The 20,896-nt window shown below is 32.4% G+C and overlaps 1 protein-coding gene across 7 annotated transcripts in view; it reads left to right on the forward strand.

Annotated features, from left to right (window-relative positions):
• Window positions 1-20,896, forward strand: part of ROBO1 (roundabout guidance receptor 1) — a 380,851-nt gene that overhangs the window by 283,295 nt on the left and 76,660 nt on the right. For 6 of the 7 annotated variants that reach the window (XM_036850840.1, XM_036850842.1, XM_036850845.1 and 3 more), the window contains exons 7-9: window positions 9,236-9,244; window positions 13,740-13,864; window positions 17,018-17,189. In XM_036850840.1, the coding sequence (XP_036706735.1) occupies window positions 9,236-9,244; window positions 13,740-13,864; window positions 17,018-17,189 (306 nt within the window). The remainder of the gene's footprint in view (window positions 1-9,235; window positions 9,245-13,739; window positions 13,865-17,017; window positions 17,190-20,896) is intronic. The other variant, XM_036850843.1, reaches the window with a different exon arrangement.

Raw genomic sequence — 20,896 nt, forward strand, 5'->3', positions numbered from 1 at the left:
TGACGTATAACATTATATTAGTTTCAGGTGTACAGTATAATGATTCGATATTTATATATACTGCAAAGTGATCAGTGCAGTAAGTCTAGTTAATATCCATCACCATATACATAGTTAGAAAAATTTTTCTTGTGATGAGAACTTCTAAGATTTACTCTCTTAGCAACTTTCAAGAATGCAGTAGAGTATTACTAACTATATTCCCTATGCTGTACATTAGATCCTCATGACTTACTTATTTTATAACTTGAAATATGTAACTTTGACCCCCTTCCTCCATTCCACCTACTCCTCACCCTCACCTTAGGCAATCACCAATCTGTTCTCTGTATCTATGGACTTGTTTTTTTATTTTTTGTTTTAAATTCCACGTATAAGTGAGATCATTTGGTATTTTTCTTTCTCTGTCTGACTTACTTCACTTAGCATAATACCCTCCATGTCCATCCATGTTGTCTCAAATGACAGGATTTCCTTCTTTTTATGGTTGAATAATATTCCATTGCGTGTGTGTGTGTGTGTGTGTGTGTGTGTGTGTGTATTCGTTTAGTTAGTTAGTTTACATTTCTTTATCCATTCATCCAGTGATGGGCATTTAGATTTTTTCTATATCTTGACTATTGTAAATAATGCTGCAGTGAACATGTGGTATGTATATATTTTTGAATTAGTGTTTTTGCTTTCTTTGGATGCATACCCTAGAGTGGAATGGCTAGATCATATGGTAGTTCTATTTTTAATTTTTTGAGGCACCTCCATATTGTTTTCCACAGTGGCTGCACTCATTTGCATTCTCACCAACAGTGCACAAGGGTTTGCTTTTCTCAACATCCTTGCCAACATTTCTTATTTCTTGTCTTTTTAATAATTAGCCATTCTAAGAGGTGGGAGGTGATATTGTGGTTTTGATTTGCATTTCCCTCATGGTTAGTGATGTTGAGCATCTTTTCATGTGCCTATTGGCCATCTATATATCTTCTTTGGAAAAATGTCTATTCAGATTCTCTACCCATTTTTCTAATCAGATTATTTGGTATTTTGCTACTGAGTTGTATGAGTTTTTAATATATTTTGGATATTAACCCCTTATCAGAAATATAATTTGCAAATATTTTCTCCCATTCAGTAGGTTGCCTTTTCATTATGTTGATGATTTACTTTGTAAATAATGTCTTACTGAAAGTTACTTCGCTTAGGTCATGGAGCCAAAAGATTTCAGAACCAAATTTACATTAGAATAAGATTTAACACTTTTTAAAAAATTTCAAACAAACAAGTCATGCAAGGTAGTAAAAATAGCAAGGATTTAAAGAGCTGGACAGACCTGAGCTCCAATCTTCCATGTCTTACCTGATGTGTGACCTCAAGAAAATTACTTAATTTTCACATTTCTCCCTTTGCAAAATTGGCATATTGAACTCTTTTCTACAGAGTTGCTGAGAAGGTTTCTAGTGTATGATCTGACACATAGTTAGCTAACATTGATGGCTCTTTATTAAACTGAGATGTAGAAAGGTTATGTGATTTATGCAGGATAGATCTGATTGATTTTGCAGAGAATCTTGATCCAAAGTTGTTTAATTTTATCATTATTGAATAACTTTATCATTATGCCATCATGTACCTTAACGCTGACCCTCCATGAATTATGCCTTTTGAAGGTAAGGGTTCCAGATTTTCAACTAAACAAATTCCTGAGCACCTTCTGTGTATAAAACAATATGCTAAGCACTGTGAAGGATGCACAGGTAATATGACACGGAGCCTGCCTTCATGGAGCTTATTACAGCCTATTGATAAAGAGAGATATACACAGATGTCTACAGCATCAGCAGAATATGAAAAGTGGATTTGTACAGATAGGCCAGGGAGGAAGAAAGTGCTTTCAACTGGGCGATGGGGACATTATTGTCATTTGTTCACTCTTTCAACAGATATTTACAATGTGAATAATGTCCTCAACTTGATAAGTTCTAGAGAAATGATGGCAAACAAAATGGTTAAATACTTGCCCACATGGAGCTTATAGGCTAGTTTAAGAGACAGACATTTATAGAATAATCACAAATGTATAATTTAAAACTATAGTAAGTGCTCAAGGAGAAAAGTTAAGGTTGCTGTGAGAACATATAGCATATAGCATTCCGATAAGACTTAGTATCAAATTTAGAGGTAGCTCCTTGAAGAAGTATTTGTTTTTGAGCTGAGGGCTAGGGTGAGTAGGAATTAAAAGGGGGAGGATCCCAGGGCACAGCATAAACAGAAGCAGAAGGAAGATGGAGCAAGATGTACTCGAGGATGAGAAGAAAATCTATGGGGCTAAGATAGGGAGGTGGAGGCGGGGAAGGGCTATGAGAAGACACTGAAGAGTTACATAATGAGGTCATGTTAGAGATTTTGCTCTCTATTTTAAGAGCAATGGGACCATACTGAAGGGTTTTAAGCAAAAAAGTACTATAATCAGATTAGTTTATTTTTAATCATTGTGGCTGAATTGTGAGGTTGGAATGGAAAAAAGCAAGACATTAGTTCGGGTGAATGCTGGTGGATAACTTGTCCAGGGTGGTGGCAATAGAGATAGAAAGAGGTGGATGGAATGGAGAAATAGTTATGAAATAAAAGCTATGGAATTTGGTAATGAATTGTGTATCTCTCGGAAGAAGGAGAGGAAAGATCTAGGTTTCTGGCTTTCTAAATTGACTTAGGGAGTATTACCACCAAAATTATGATCCTGAGATCCTACGTCTGGTGGCATACACATTATCATAGATTGCTGGGTAGCTGCATTTCAATCTCAGACTCTTTAGCAGGCAAATAACTAAGTTGCACCATTTAATAACTGCTTTTGGGGACAGTGGGGACATTTGTAGAAGCAGAAGGAAAAGAAGAAGAATATTAACTTTTTCTGAGTACCTATAATGTGTCAGGCATAGTGCAAGGTATTTTGTGCAGATAGCAAGGTTTCTCAGTCCTGGCACTACTGACATTTTGGGTTGGATCATGCTTTGTTGTGGGAAGCTGTCTTGTGCATTGTAGGATGTTTATCAGCATCCCTGACCTCTGCCTAGTAGATGCCGGAAACAGCCCCCCCTTCAGTTGTGACAATCAGAATTGTCTTCAGAACCACTGATCTGAAGAATAAAGTGAGATATTTGAGCGGAGGGGAAAAGTTCATGGTATTTTATGTATCCATTAAATATATTCTAAAAAAGTTCTTCTTAATCACTCTATTTTTATGTCTGAAAAGTTGAAAGATGTAATGACAGGCTTTTATGTTAAACTCAATCTTTTCCCTAAAAAGAAATCATACCTAGTATTAAAATATCTTGAGGGTTTTTAATTGTTGGAGATATTATCATTCATGAGTATCTATGCATATAATTTCTCTGGTGTACCAGTGACTGGGATTTGTCAGTTCAAATATAGATACTCCACTACTTAAAAATTTGAGTGTTCCTCTGTTTTAATAAAAATGTGTTTCTTCTCAAAAAAATCTTGTAACTCATTACTTCACTCCATTCATATTCTTCTGGAATGTGGTATTTACAATTCTAGTCTGTCAGATTTGTTAATTGAGCCCTGCTGTTCAAAAAGCACTGTGTATGAGAATGAAAAAAATCACATCAATTTAGGGATTCACTACAATTTAGCTACTAATAATGAAAATGAATTAGCAGAAGAATTCCATAGTCAGGGTGATTTCATTTGTAGCCCATTTAAGAAAGCTGCTGTTCTCTGATATTTGCTAGTAGGATTGGTCCTACTGTTTGTAAATTTGCTTAACTATGAAATATTCTATAGGGCCATTCTAAGAGTTTAGAATACTTAAATTATTTTAGACCCAGATACTGTGAAATCTTCTGTCATTACGGTACAAATAATTGTATAGCCCATTGCTAATAGCGAAGAATCTCAGTACTTTAATTTGTAAGGATAAACTCAAATATTTTTGCCATTATGCTTCAAAAATTGAGATTTCAATGTGGAAATACCAAAATTGTAATTTTAATGTTGTGCTAATCATGCAAATATTTTACTTTCTTGGAATTTTCTGCTATCTCCTGGATTTATCATATGAGCTATGTGTATAAAGTACTTCATCAACTTTAGGTAATATTAACTGAAAAGAATATTTTCCAGGACATTTTCTACTAGAGTATACATTTGGGTATACATAATCTGAAGGAAAAATATTGCAAGCAGAGGGGTATATCTGTTGTCTTGCTTTACCTCTGAATTTCCATAGTCTTAAAATCATAGCGTAGAAAGCACTTTAAGAGTCAACTACTCTATTTCTTTACCAGACAGCGTTATATAGCTAAACTGTTGTGGCCAAATGGAAATAAATCCCATTTTTAAAGACCTCTAGAGACATCACAGTTGGCAACCAATTCATGGTTCAGTGACCTTTACTGTTAACTGCTTCTTTTCTATACTTTTCCTAAGTTGTTCATGCTATTATTTAGGCCCATTATCTTCTTCTCTTCTGGCCTAAGTAGTTATTAAGATTGGCTGGTCCCTGTATTTATTAGACATAATCTGAAGACTTCTTAAGTATCTGTCCGGCTAACTTATTTTCTCAGACCAAAAAAAAGCCTCTTCCTCCAGCTTCTGTATAATTTTTTCAAACATTTATCGTCTTTCTGACTCATGTCTCCTGAATATGACAAGCAGATAGAAGAAATGAGTTTCTTCTTTCTCCCTTCCTCCCTCCCTCCCTTCTTTCCTTCTTTGCTTCCTTATTTTCATTTTTGTTTCTTTTCTCTCTTAGCTTCTTCTCATTTATACCTAGAAATTATTGTCTGGGCAATGTACATTCTTAGAATACAAAAGATTTCAAACTAATTAGATAATCTGGAGCCCTTTGATGACACATTCAAATGAGGAAGAAAATCTCTTATTCGAAGTGTGTATATGTGTGTGTGTGTTTGTGAGAGAGACGAGAGAGACAGAGAGAGAGACAGAGAGAGAGCAAGAGACTAAATTCTCCCAAACTTTTTGAACAGTTCTTTTTCTAAAAACTGTTAGTCAAGTGTATAATGTTTGTATATCTCCAAATATTTGGAAGAAAGCTATTCTTTTTCTTTTTCAGACTCAAAAGAGAACCAGAGTTTTATAAAATTATATAATTAACGTGTATTATATATATGTATTTTATATATATAAATAAATATAAATATTTATAATTTTTTATAATATTTTATTTTTTTATTTTATTTTATTTTAATTTTTTTATTTATTTATTTTATAATATTAAATATTTTTATATATATTATTTATATATATATATTTATATATATATTAATATATATATATTATTTATATATATATTTTTATATATATAAATATATATATTTTTTTTATATATATATTATTATATTTTATATATAATATATTAAATATTAAATATTTTATATATTTTTATTTTATTTATTTTATTTTAATTTTTTATTTTATTTATTTTATTTTAATTTTTTATTTTTTATAATATTTTATTTATAATAATTATAAATATTTATAAATATATAAATATTTATAAAAATATAAAAATATATATATATATATATATATATATATATATATATATATAGACTTTGATTAACTTCCCTTCCTCCCCCATCCAACCCCAAGAAAATAAAATCTAGGTGAAAACAGTATGCTTTGTATACAAACTCAACTTTGTGGCAAATTCTCTAATCCCTCACGCCTTTCCAAACTCCCTCCAATATAAGGAAATTTAAAGCTGTTCCTGGAGATGGATTGTAATCTGTACAATGTTGCAATGTTAAAAAAAAACTAGTAAGGTTTTTTCCTCTTAAAAATATATATTTATTTTTTAAAGTTTTTTTTACCTTCCTATTTGACACATTTACCTTAAAAAGTATTTTTGTTAAGATATTATTCTCATGCTTCAAAAGAGTAGTATTTTATTCAATTTATAGTGAGTTCAAGACAAGAAATGATTAAAATTGGTTCACCCTTAAGAAATGACTGCATTACATTTTTTTCCAAAAAGGTGAACTTCTTAAGAGGCTTTAAGTCTGTTTTCTTCTCACCTGTTAGTTTCCCATGTCTTTTTAAAACTCTAGCTAAATATTCTTTAAAGATTTTTTAATGTCATGAGGAATTCTTTAAAACTATTTTTATGTGTAGGTAGTAATGATTTTAGATTAAACAGTTTATGATAGTTTAAATGTAAAATCAAATAGATTCTGTGTCCTATTGCATATAGTTCTCCCCAAACTGATTAACTAGTAGGGAAATTTGTACAGACTTGGATTTAGTCGAGAGACCTGGAAGACAGCCTTTGGTTAGTCATCTGTGACCTTGAGAAAGTTATTTAACAATTTAGGTTCTCCGTTTTCTCATGCAAAAAGATAGGGTTAGACTGATAAGTTCTAAGGTCACTTCCAGAGCTAACATTTTATTGTTTTATTGTTTTATTAGAGATAGAGACAGACAGGCTTTTCGTCTTTCTTAGGGAGAAAGGGGAGCTGGGATAGAGGTGCTCCCAGCCTTTAAAGCAGAAAAAAAGTTGAGACGAGTTATGTGGAGGGTGGGAGTGAAGCAGCCCATAAACCAGGAGCTTTAGAGGATAATAAATGAACAGGATCCAAATGACTCTTGTTTTTTCTAATTCTTTCTGGACTTTCCTAACCGGACAATAATAGGCACTGCCTGTTGTGTAGAAGATCTCTGCTTTCTGTATGGGAAAAAAAAAAAAAAAAAAATCCTTTGATCTGACCCTGAGAGAAATACAGAGAAAGGGGAAATCTGAGAAAAACTTAAAGAAATTTCTATCATTTATTCTCCAGAAGAGAAATTTTGGGATGGTAATTTTCTTCAAATGAGAAAAAGGATTTTATGTGGAGGGTATAAATGGCATTTATTTGTTTACTTAAACTTGAACAAATGAAATTGTGATGGGCAGGTTTTCATTTAGATAAGAAGAATCACTTCCTGATAATCATGGTTGTTAAAATCTTAAATGATCATTCAAGATAGGGTCCTCTCAAAAACCTCTGATGTTTTAGGAGCTTCTGTGTTAGATGTTGTTTTAGATAAGTTTTAGGGTCCTTAATAGACTATGAAAAACCTTACAGTTATCAATTGTCATTGATGTGATATGCAAATGCATTAGCCTAACATTCTTAAACACACTGGATTTTAATTAAAAGATTCAACTGCTATGGTTCAATTGCTGGTAAAACCTATAGGCAAGGGAAAAGTGCTTTTTAAAATTTTAAATGAGCTGCTTCCCAGTGATTTTTTTTGGTTTCTAACATGTTAAATATTTTTGAAACTGTTTAAGAAATTTTAAATTACTGAAAATACATGACTAGAAACTATTTAGGAATCATTCCTCTGATCTCCTGACTTCAAATAAGGCTTGATTTTAACTGCATCAGTCTAATGGGATCAAATTTATTTTCAGATAACCCAAAAGATAATTTTATGACTTTTTGTTTTCTCAAAGCAAAGTTCTGTTGCTACAGTTGTCAGGTTCTCTCTCTTGTAGTTTCTGAACATTTCTTCCTGTCACTTAAAAGACATCATCTTTAAGGTTATGAGAAATGTAAGCAAGTCCCAGCCTCTGTTTGTTTTCAAATCTGGATAGCATAGTTATGCTATGATAAACATTATGCCTGAGCAAATGAGAATATGCTTTTTTTAACTTTTCTTGCCTGCGTGATTGAAAAATTATGCTTAGAGTTTTTTTTTTTTTTAATACTTTTTTTTTTCCCCACACTATTTTAAATATTTATTTATTTATTTATTTTTGGCTGTGTTGGGTCTTCGTTTCTGTGCGAGGGCTTTCTCTAGTTGCGGCAAGCGGGGGCCACTCTTCATCGCGCTGCACGGGCCTCTCTTATTGCGGAGCACAGGCTCCAGACGCACAGGCTCAGTAGTTGTGGCTCACGGGCCTAGTTGCTCCGCGGCATGTGGGATCTTCTCAGACTAGGGCTCGAACCCGTGTCCCCTGCATTGGCAGGCAGATTCTCAACCACTGCGCCACCAGGGAAGTCCCCTATGCTTAGAGCTTTTACCTTAGAGTGAAAAGTAGACAATTTATTTCACTCACGTTAAAGGGAACGTGTGAGTTAAAATGTGCTTCTGAATTACCTTTAAATTTTGCATATGTGGTAACAATAGGCAAGAGAACTCTCTCCATTTTAAAGCTCCCATTTCGCAGCAGCAGTGCTTGGCATAGTTCATTTATTTAAAGTACCGGAATGTATATCAAGTCTAATTAGTTGTGACTTGCTGAAAGACACAGACATTATTTATTTGAGTAGAATGTATTGTGGATGTCTACTGGGCTATTACGGAAAAGCTCTGCATTTGACAGTAATTACCTTTGTTTCTAAAAGAGCAAAACAATTGCTTTCCAGTATTTTAAATATGTAATACTTGAGCTTTCTATGTTAAAATACCCAATGTTTCAGCATTGAAAACAGGTAATGTGATTATAAATTTATTAGTGTTATAAAGTTTTCTCTGTTTCCATAATGTGTTTACATTTTTCCTGTGTGCTTTCTCAATTAAAAATATGCAAGAATTCAAAAAAAAATATGCAAGAATTCAAATGTAATACCTTTTTTTAACCGTGCTACTCAACCTATTGTCCTGAACCAGCAGAACCTGGGTTTTGCAAAATCCCTGGTCACACTTCTGACCTATACAATCATAACCTGTATTTTAATCAGATCTTAGGGTGATTCTTATGCTTATTCAAGTATGAGAAGCATGGGTTTAATAGAATATCATTGGCAGCATGAACCTTTTAAAATTAATCTGATGGTGGAGTTACAGGATTTAACACTTCTTTATCCTTAAGATGCTTGATTTCTATTCTATGTAGCATTAGCAGTTAAGATTTATAGTGTGTTTTTAAACCCATTACGTATATAGTTATCTAATCCTGGTAGCAAAATGTAAAGTCATTGAAAAGTGTTTTATAATTTCATAGGTATCATTCATTGTAGCTCTGCCATTTAATCAAAGTAGAGATTTTAAGATTCATTTCTATTTTTCTTAAATGATTTATGATGATGCTGGAAATGCTAACAGATATTCATTCATGGACAGTATGAGCCATGTATCCAAATATTAATGTGCTCTTCATTTTATTTTAAAAGAAAGATCATTGTTAAGTCAAATCTTATTACTTTTTCTCTTTCATTTTCTGTTTATTTTTATTTATTCCATGTTTTCTTTTTTTGCTTTGTTTTAGTTGGGTCTGGTAAGTTGACATTTTATTGGCCATCTTCTAATCATCGTGTCACTGTGACTGGAACTTCTCTTCCCCTTTCCATCCATACCCTTCCATCTCCTTCAACCAATCAGCCTCCATGTTTCACTTGTCATTGGCCACAAAGACAGACTGCACAGAATAAAGTCTGCAGGAAGTATGGGTAACTGTGACAAAGAGTAAAGGTAATGGGGTTGCTAACTTTATGTCTTATTAAATGATGTGTGATCTGCATCCTTTTATTTTTTCTCTTTTTAAATGAGTGATAAGTGATAGGACTTTATCTTGATTAAGTACTATTTCAATTTATATCTCACAAGATAAACAAATGAAGAAAAATAGGTGCCCAGAGGACAGTTTGGGTTTGGGAGATCCAAAATATGTTTATGAATCCATGTCTGCCTTTTTGTAACTGTTATTCAATAATAGTCATTAAAAGTCCTGCTGGTGAATAACCTTGCACTTAGGGCTGTTTGCACTCATTTTCATTTCTGTGTGTCAGAATCATTTCATTTTATGTAAGAAATAACCACATGATGTGTCTAAAATTTATCAAAGTTTGCTTTGATGAACAATTTGTCCTCATATAAATAAAGGTTTCTAAGTACTTTCATGATCAGTACTTTGGGGAAGGTCCATTCACATACTTTAAGGATGCTGGAGCACCATTTTTGGAGAATTTTGTACGGTGTTCCAGGGAATAATTTTGACCCTAAAAGAATCTCTCTACGTTTTAAGTTAAAAAGCTATACACATATTATAAAGATGTCATTTCATACTAATACAGATGAGAGGATGGATTGTTCAATAATGGTGATGCAATAATGAGCTATTAGAAAAAAATAGCTTTCTATATATGCAAAAATATAGATGGGTTAAAATTTAATAAAAGCAAAATACAGGATGAAAATAGAGTGAATATTTATATAATATAATTTCGTATGTATTATGTAATCTATATTATATAATTTTATTGATAGAACAACAAAAATGCCTAACTAGATTAGAAAGACTTTTAATAAATGGAAAAATATATCTACAGCATTTTTGAGAAGTGGATAAATTTTAGCTTATCCTTAGTTCTTAGAAATCAAAAAGTTAAGCACAATTTAAAAGGCAGTGTTTGGATTAGGCTGATGTTATTTGAACCACTACCTAAAGTAGAGGGACCCCCAGAAATGGCTTCAGAAGCCACTTCATGGAACCCCCTCTCCTGTCCCCAAGCTGTTATCTATTTAGCAATTAGATCTTTGAGGAAGAATTTGTTTGGAGGGGAAGTTTCATGGCTTAAGAAGACAAAAAAAGTTTGTACACCATTGAGATAGAAGGTTTTTAATCTTTTCTAGCATTCCAGCCCTTATAACCCATAACCCATACCCTGCCCTTTTATTTAGAAGGGGAATACTGTATAGCACAGGGAACTATATTCAATACCTGGGATAAACCATAATGGAAAAGAATATGAAAAAGAATGTATATCTATGTATAACTGAACAACTTTACTGTATAGTAGAAATTAACACAAAATTATAAATCAACTATACTTCAGTAAAATAAATTTAAAAAAAAAAGTTAAGCGCAAGAACACAATATCCACAACAAATAGGATATCAATGACAAGGTAATGTGAATATAAATGTTTAACCTCACTAATATAAAAGTGCCAATTAAGAGGAGATTCCATTCTAAGTTTGGCAAGGATGTTAATGTTCTGTGTTCGTGAGGTTTGGGAGGAAATTGTCCTATCAGAGAGAGTTTCAGTTGAAATAAACTTGAATAAAATTTAGAGGGATGTAAATCTCACCATTGTGTTTAACGGGGGAATTAGCAACAATCTAAATTTAAAGACAATAGATTAGTTAAATAATTAAGGTAATTTGTATTTAGACCATTAAACAGTCATTCAAGTGATACTGTAGGAGAATATTTTAAAACAATATGGTACAATTCGCATGGCTGAATTATAGGTAGCTTTTCTTTTTTCTTTGCTTATCTAATTTTCTATATTTTCAACACTGAACATCATATTAGTAACATGATTATGTGTGTTTAATTATGGCAAGTTTAAATATTGTAGCCCTTGAAAAATAGTCCAACATTTTATCATGAACATCAGATGCATATGGTGATTGGCCTTCTCAATCTAAATAGATACGTGATGATGATAGAAGATTGAAAAAGGCATATTTAATCCATTTAAAATTTTTCTTAGAGATATGTCTATATCTAATATTTAACGTACATGTAGGAAAGGATTTTTTGTAAGACATGCCTCGTGGCTGATGTCATTGTTGATGTTGGCTGGAGGATATGCCTATAAGATATAGTAAATTCATTTCCAGGCAAATATCCTGTGTGGAAGGATTGCTGCAGGATAAATGTAGTTTGCATAAGGGTTTGTATCCCTTGTTCCCACATAAGTCTTTGAGGTTTGAGGAGAGCTGGCGTTTTATAAAAGAAACATGGATTCTGGCACATGTTATTAGACATAGTTCTGAGATTTAGAAAAGAGACCACCCGAAGTTTTCACTTGTCTAAGTGATTTGAACATTTAGATTTTCCTACTCAAATTCCCTGCATATATTGGAAATTCATATTTTCCCATTCATTTAATTAATCATTTGGTTTTCTTTCATTGAAACAAACTAAACTCTCTTCTGGATTTGGTTTATTATCCAGTCAGTCCTTTCAGTTTCTTGGTCTGATTTCTATGTCGGTTATTCCAACCCTTAACTAAGGAATCAAACGCTCCTGTATGGATGTGTGTGGAGGAAAATCCTCAGGCAATGGTGCACACGCCTGTCATTACACCTGGATAATGATAGTGTTTGCCAAATTCATGAGTAAACCAGTCAATTACAATCAGAGTTTTAAAAAATTGTAAGCTAGAACATCAGCATTACCAAATTGAACCTAAACTTATTCTCCTAACTTTGTATTTTCTTCCCTATAAGTTACGGGACATTTGAAGGCATTTGACCTGATTTTTCAGGTCTCCTATAATTTTCTAGTCAAATGGTATAATTTCTACTAAACCTCAATTAAAAATAAAAAGGGAATATAGAAGAAAGCACACTAATCTAGAAGTTAGGAGATCTAATTGCTTTCTTCAGTTTTGTGACCATGCAAGTTGTTTTACATATCCCCTTTTTTAAAGGGGTTTTATATTCCACTTTACACACATGTATATATGTGTATACATACAAATGTGTAAAGTTGATAAATTTATACATTATATATTATAAATATTTGTGTATATGTCTCAGATACAATTGACCAGAAAATATTTAGCAAGAGAAAAGAGTACCCTTTCAAATACTCATCTTCATTAACAAGAAAGTCATATTCTCATGAGCAGAGAAGTAGCACTTGTGGACATAATCTGAACATACTTTTTGATTCATATTCACTTTAAACAGTTACCCTAAGTGACTGACGTAAGTAACTAAAAGTACTTCTAAGGAAAAGGTTAGAAATAATGGAACAGTCTTAAAAAGTGGATTATCCTGTATAAACTGTTAAATGTCTGGCTTGAAACGTTCACTTCAATTTGAACTGAGACAAGAAAGGAGAATAATTAGGCGCTGCAGACAGCTGATAACAAATGAATTCGAAAAGTGTAAACAGTAGGTAGAAAGACTTATGTTCAGTGCACATTTTTTCCAATCATAAAGCACAGCCCCAAAACAAGCTTTTAAAAAATTTTTTTTTCAGCGAGCGACCCCATCAGCACACCTAATGTTTTCAGCTGCCATTGTTCTCAATGTAACTGACACAATTTTCTGACACTCTATTTACTGCTGGATAAAGTGGCCATTTAAGTCTGTATAAATCCAACAGTTTGGACAAAGCTGGCAGTATATATAGTGTCAGGATGAGCAGATGTTTCACATTTGCCCTCATTTCCATATATATTCTGTTTGAACATGCCCTTGCCTATGTAAATGAAAGAGGCATTCGACTCCACTATTGCTTTAAATTCATTTCTATTCAAGTAATTGGACTGAAGATTTTAAATGGTTGTAACTTCCATGGTAGCATTTCGGGAGCTTTTGAGTTAAATTAATTTTAGGGCTTCCCTACATCAGGAGGTCCTTGTGTCTATGATTAACATACATGTACCTTTTAGCAGCTCTAAATAAGAAAAGATATTTATTCATACGAATTTCAGGCATACGTTGAATGTAAAGGGTCAAATTGTAGTTCAAGAATTCTTTTTAATAAGGTAGTTAATCTTAGAAGGTCAAGTAATTAAAAAGAAAAAAAAAAAAACCTCTTTACAGAACTACACGATTCCACTCTATGAATGTGCACTTAATTTAGCTTCAATTAGGTTAAGGATGAGAATTGGTACATTACGGATATCTATAGAGTACATAACAACTGGTATAAAATAACAGCAGCACTTGGGATATCAGCAAATTGTCTCAAATAAGACAATGACTCCATGCTTTTGATTCAGGGTAATTTGTTTCATCTCCTTCAGAACCTCCACATTTTGTTGTGAAACCCCGTGACCAGGTTGTTGCCTTGGGACGAACTGTAACTTTCCAGTGTGAAGCAACTGGAAATCCTCAACCAGCTATCTTCTGGAGGAGAGAGGGGAGTCAGGTATGACCTTGTTCTAATATTTCAATCAGTAAAGATGAGCGCCAGATATGTAAGAAAAAGCAACAAATTATTTAGTCACGTAGCTGTCGCTTTAAGAGAACGGAGAAATCTCTGAGTGACCTAATCGTTTCAGCAATAAAAGAGAAGACAGAATTTCCTACCTTGTTTTAATTCTCAAATTTTCCCTGCCTAGTTTTGGTACACAGGGTGGTATGTAGAATAATAATTGTTTTATCGTATAAAATTTACCTTTATTTCCAATTCAGCCACATTTTTTAAAAAACTACTTTTTTTCTCAACTTAATTAGTTATAACTTTTATTATTCAGATATTTGTAATTATATGTTAAAAGAGATTTACACACATTTAAAACAAAGATGATAATTAGTCAGTGCAATTTTTCTGAAAGCACCAGGAATCTGAAGTGTCTTCTTTGCTTCTTTATGTTTTATCTATCATATATCTATCAATTAAAGATTCATCAAACTATATGAAAGTCTCTTTAACATAGATGTCATATTGGATATAGTTCAGTATATTCTAATTCTTTGAAAACTGTAATATGTGGTCACCATTTGCTATCAAGTCCTACTCTCTATACATTTTTATAAACCAGAATTTTCTATATATATTGAAGCTAGAATATAGAGATCTGTGGTCTTAAAAATTAAGTTCACTATTAGGCTTCAGCTTATTAAAAAGGGAATTTTGAAAAACTTTCACTTTAAAAATAATAGGAAACTTTAAAATAGTTTTCTTTTTAGATTTTTTTAACATCTTTATTGGAGTATAATTGCTTTACAATGGTGTGTTAGTTTCTGCTGTATGACAAAGTGCATCAGCTATATGCATACCCATATCCCCATATCCCCTCCCTCTTGCATCTCCCTCCTACCCTCCCAATCCCACCTCTCTAGGTGGTCACAAAGCACTGAGCTGATCTCCCTGTGCTATGCGGCTGCTTCCCACTAGCTATCTATTTTACATTTGGTAGTGTATATATGTAAATGCTAATGTCTAACTTCGTCCCAGCTTACCCTTCCCCCTCCCTGTGTCCTCAAGTCCATTCTCCACGTCTGCGTCTTTATTCCTGTCCTGCCCCTAGGTTCTTCAGAACCATTTTTTTCTTTTTTAGATTCCATATATATGTGTTAGCATACAGTACTTGTTTTTCTCTTTCTGACTTACTTCACTCTGTATGACAGACTCTAGGTCCATCCACCTCACTACAAACAACTCAATTTCGTTTCTTTCTATGGCTCAGTAATATTCCATTGTATATATGTGCCACATCTTCTTTAGCCATTCATCTGTTGATGGACACTTAGGTTGCTTCCATGTCCTGACTATTGTAAATAGAGCCGCAATGACCATTTTGGTACATGACTCTTTTTGAATTATGGTTTTCTCAGGGTATATGCCCAGTAGTGGGATTGCTGGGTCGTATGGTAGTTCCATTTGTAGTTTTTTAAGGAACCTCCATACTGTTCTCCATAGTGACTGTATCTATTTACATTCCCACCAGCAGTGCAAGAGGGTTCCCTTTTCTCCACACCCTCTCCAGCATTTACTGTTTGTAGATTTTTTGATGATGGCCAAAACACAATTTTTTTCTTATCTCTTAGTGACTTCAGTTCTTCAGTAAATGGACACATTTCCCTTTACTTGTTTCTGATACTTGTAAAAAATTATTCTCATTCATTTTCAATCCAGTTATTCCTAACCTCTTTTATTTTTTGCTTAAATCAATCTTGGGTGTGTTGCTTTATGATCTTGCTTCTACTATGTTCATAAAATAACACACAGGTAGTTTACTGACTGCACTCACTAATCATTTGTATGCAGTGCCATCAAGTTCACTTTAATTTTCACTTTGGTAGGCAAATATCAACTTGACTATGGTACAGAGGCTGTCATTTAAGTTCTAATACCTCAGTTGGTTCTGATACATTTCATTTGGCCTCAAAGGACTAAATTTGCTGACAGCAAATTAAAGACAAGAAAAAACCAAAATATTTTAGTAGAACAGGAAGAATTGAAAGTGTATTATATAAGAATATCTGTGTAGCAATAATAGTAAATCCACTAGCAGTTCTTCTTAGTAGAGTAATATTTAAATGATTCATTTAGTTATTTAAATAAATTATTCATTGTCATCTAAAATCTATATCAAACTTTGAAATAATTTTGATTTGGTTTGGTTTGATTCAATGATATAACTCACTGTTACCTAAAATTTTGTCATTGGACACATTTCCATGCAATAGTAGTTAAGCCGTTGTAAATGACATATGTTAAAAGGCACCTAAACTTTTAAAAAGTAGCAAATTTATTTGATTAGAAGAAATGTTGATATTCTTTATTTCATGAAAAACAATGACATGATATGTTTTTTGCATGAAATATACACTCTCTCCAATGAGCATGATATTTTGATTCATAGAGAGAAATTTGTACCACAGAATAACATCACATTTTGTCTTGAGTTTGTTTTTAAGATAACTTTCTGCAAAAATAAAATTCCATTATGAATTCTTAAATTCAGTATGTGATTAAAAATTTATAGTAGATGTGCTCGCCATTTAACCAGAAAAACAAGAAACTGTTAACAATTTGATAGATTAGTGAACTTTTATAATGGACAGGTAACAGACATACTTATAATGGTGCCTAAATGATATTCTTAAACTTAATTTGTCAGAATGTGTTTAAATTTTAATGTTGTTTTTATACATTAAAAGATTTAGAGTTTAGAATCCTAATAGGCACATCTATGTGAAACAAAGCTTTTGACTTTGTTTTGGTTAAATATGTAAAACTTTTAATTCTAATGATATCTAATATCCTTTTATATTGTTTGAAATTGAAATTATAAAGGCATATATCCATATTTAGAATTCATTTAAATTTTCAAATAACCCTATTTAAGGCTAGATCATTAAACCTTGTACATTTATATGTTTATGTGTGTGCACATCTATATCTGGGTATGTGTTAGAGGATATTTAGCTTATTTGCATACACAAGTATGTGTGTTTGTGTGTGTGTAAATGCTTATACGTCTATTTGTAAATATATGTATATATATGCCAACATGTTGGAAACTAGCAACTAACCTATTGTTATTCTTTCCTCCCAAATTCTGGGTTCTAGAATCTGCTTTTCTCATATCAGCCACCACAGTCATCCAGCCGTTTTTCAGTCTCCCAGACTGGTGACCTCACTATTACTAATGTCCAGCGGTCTGATGTTGGTTATTATATCTGCCAGACTTTAAATGTTGCCGGAAGTATCATCACAAAAGCATATTTGGAAGTTACCGATGGTAAAGTAGAGCATTTTGTTTCAAAATGTCCAAGTTTGGCTTAGGGTCTAAAGAGAGTGCCAGTAAATGCATTTATTTTCAACTTGTATCCTTTCTTACAGCAATTTTGGTGTAATGTGAAAAGGATGAAGATACAATGATTAAATGTAAAATCATTCTTATTTTAACTTGGCTATACTATAAACTTCTGGCATCAAATTACATTCATAAAAGCCTAGCAATTATACAAGGAAAGTTTACACTGAGTAGTTGTACATAGGACTGTGTCCATGTTTTGGAAAATGCAAAGTTATTTTAAAATCTCTTAGTGTAAAATATCATCCTTTTTCTTTCCTCCATATTAAGGAGATAAGATGAATTGTTGACAAAGCCAACTCACAATTCATGATGAGTAAGTTTTTCTTAATAATGTGGTTTTGTTCTATTTATCAACTCTTCTAAGCATGATTAATTAATGCCAAATATATTATAAAAACGCAGTAATGGAGAAAATCTCCAAACCGTAAGGTGGAGAGTAGTAAGAAGAAAAGAAACTATAAGTAAGCATGTAAATATATAAAAAATATATACATATGTGTATATAACAGGTTTCCCTGCTCTCCGAAAGTAGAGCATTCCTATGAAACCTTTTGTAAGCCAAAGAAATGGCATCAAGTGAAGAAGCAATTTCCTCTTTTCATAAAAATGAAAATCCACTTCAGATTTATTTTGATCAGTGAGCACATGTACTAATGTAGGTCTTTCATAAAAGCAAAGTGGCTTAAAATGAGCTTTCAAAAAATGCACAGTACCTGTATACACATATGTATATATACATATATACATAAAATAAACATATATACATTCCTTTTTGTTGCTATATAGTATTCCATTGTATAAATAGCTCACAATTTATTTATGGACCCTTTATTGATGGGTTGTTTTCAGTTTAGGGCTTTTATTAATAAAGCTAAATATTTCTGTATAAGTCTATGGGTGGGCATGTGCACTCAGTTATCTTGTTTGCCTTTTGGTGGATGCATATACGCATTTCTCTCTCTCTTTTTTTTTTTTCATTTTCTCATGTATTCCAGATACAAGTCTTTGTCTGATATATGTGTTATAAATATTTCTTCCCAGTCATTCTTTTAATGATGATTTTAAGGCTTAAGTAGCTAATTTTAATGAGGACCAATGTATTATTTTTTCTTTTATACGTGGTGCTTTTAGTTCCCTAATCTACCTTGAGACTGTGAGGATATTCTCCTGTGTTTCTTCTGGAATCTTTATTGTCTGTACTTTTGAGATTTAAGTTGTTAATCTATCTTTAATTAATTTTTGTGTATAGTGTAAAATAAGGGTCAAAATTCCTTTTCTTCCCTTATATGGATACTAATTGTTTCAGCATCACTTATTGAAAAGACAGTCCTTTCCCCACTGAATTGCAGTGGCATCTTAATCATAATTCAAATGAGCATGCATGTAGTGGCCTACTTCTATTCTCTGTATTATATTCCATTAATCTATTTATGCAAGTATGTATGGTCTTAATTATTATAGCTTTATAGTTGAGTCTTACACACTGGTAGTGTAAGTCTCCAACTTTGTCTTTCTTGTTTCGGGTTGGCTATTAGAGGTCCTCTACATTTTTTTATAAATTTTAAAATCAACTTTTCAATTTCCATACACATAATACACACACACACACACACACACACACACATTTTAACATCCTAAACAAACAAAAAAAATCAGAATTTTAATTTTGATTCCACTTAAATTATTGAACAATTTAAGGAGAATTAACATCTTAACAATCTGAGTCTTCCAATTTAGGGAGTTTATCTGTCCATTCAAGTTAAATATATAACCAGTATCCACCAAGGTCTGACACATGGTAGACTCTCAATGGATATTTTTTGAATAAGTGAATGAAACAAAGAAGGAAGGAATGAACAGCTAGCTGTTGGTTAAGTCAGAATTCAAAATTAAGATTGTCTCACTCAAAAGTCCACACTCTTTAACACTATCTATGATACATATTATATATCTACTGCCCCAATACGTTAGAATGACCTAAAATGTTTTTACAGTTTCTTACATACATTAGAGCTATTAAATGATGAAGACAATGTAATGAATTTGATAATGATTAATATAATCAATATATAGAAAAAGTAGAACATAGATTTGCACATATGTTTATGATTGCAACTTTATAAAGCAACTTGTATGTAAGGATATACATAAAAAAAGGCCAAAGAAAACTATAATAAAATATTTTCAAATATCTCTTATTATTCTCATAATTGAAAGCAAAACTTTCTAGGTGCCTTTTGACATGGCCTTATCGTGAATGGTTGTATTTGTGAGCATAGATCAGGCATGTCAACTTCTGCTAAACTAAAATGAAAACAAAACTCCTAAATTTGTGGATTTGGGATTCATCCCTAGTAGCCAATTCACTTCTAAAAGTTTCATCTTACAGTCTCTGAGGAGATTTAAGGTGGTTTTGTGTTTGCTGTGGTGGTACTGTATTTTTAGTTTTGTTTTCTTTATTTTGGAGTCCATCATATTGTACAAACAACTTACAACTATGGACTCATTCTTCATAGGTAAACTGTACTTATTGTGAGTGCTGATAATATCAGTATTTACATATTACCAAATCAAGTCAAGAAGAGAGGTAATAGGCAGAGTATTTTCTGGAAACTATTTGACTTTAGTTTCTCGACTTTCTTTCTTTACTGTTTGCAAACAGAACAAAGGCAAAGGCAGAATAAAACATGAGACACAGAATATGGTAGAGTAGCAGTTGTCTTTGAAATGTTGTTTTTCTGTAGCTGAGGCCTACCCCAAATCCCGTTTGACTCAGGAACATAGAAATTCATATAACCTGTTTAATTGAAAATGTTTCTTCTCTTAATTACTAGAAAGTAAGAAGAAGTAGTGATGATTAAATGATGTATAAAATCTAAAATCACTTGCATTAATCTCTCAAAACTTATTGATATACAGTGGAAAGAGCATTAACTTTCTAATTACGAGCTATTTGCCAATGACTAACTCTTTGATTTGGACGAGTCACGTGAACTTTCAATGTTTCAGCTCCCTAATTGCTGAAATGAGGTAACAGTTTACAGCCTAACTCATAGGTGTTTGAGATATGTTTACAAACTGATGGCAATTGTGATGTATGACTCTGATGTTTGCTGGTTTTTAGATGTGAATTTTACATACTTAAACCAGTCAGTGTGTGTATGTTATTCTGTATTCTTTTTCACTTAAAATTATTTTATGAATATTTTTATATGTATTAACATAGACTTTATGATTATTATTTTTGAGGTGACAAAAAATATTACTTCTGATGAAATACCCTCATTTTTTAGGGTCTTTAAATCTTTCATTGAACATGTGGAAAACTAGCTAAACTTTTATAAACCCTGCTCTAATAGGGTTATATCATCTGTTACACTCCTCATACCTGTACCACTACCACCACCATCACCACTATACTGATACTTATAATAAGAAATTATTTTTTTTATTGGAGTATAGTTGCTTTACAATGTTGTGTTAGTTTCTGCTGTACAATGAAGTGAATCAGCAATATGTATACCTATACCCCCTCCCTCCCACCCCTCCCATCCCACCCATCTAGGTCATCACAGAGTACCTAGCTGAGCTTCCTGTGCTACACTGCAGGTTCCCACTAGCTATCTGTT

The sequence above is a fragment of the Balaenoptera musculus genome, chromosome 4 (genome assembly GCF_009873245.2).
Source record: "Balaenoptera musculus isolate JJ_BM4_2016_0621 chromosome 4, mBalMus1.pri.v3, whole genome shotgun sequence".
NCBI lineage: Eukaryota > Metazoa > Chordata > Mammalia > Artiodactyla > Balaenopteridae > Balaenoptera > Balaenoptera musculus.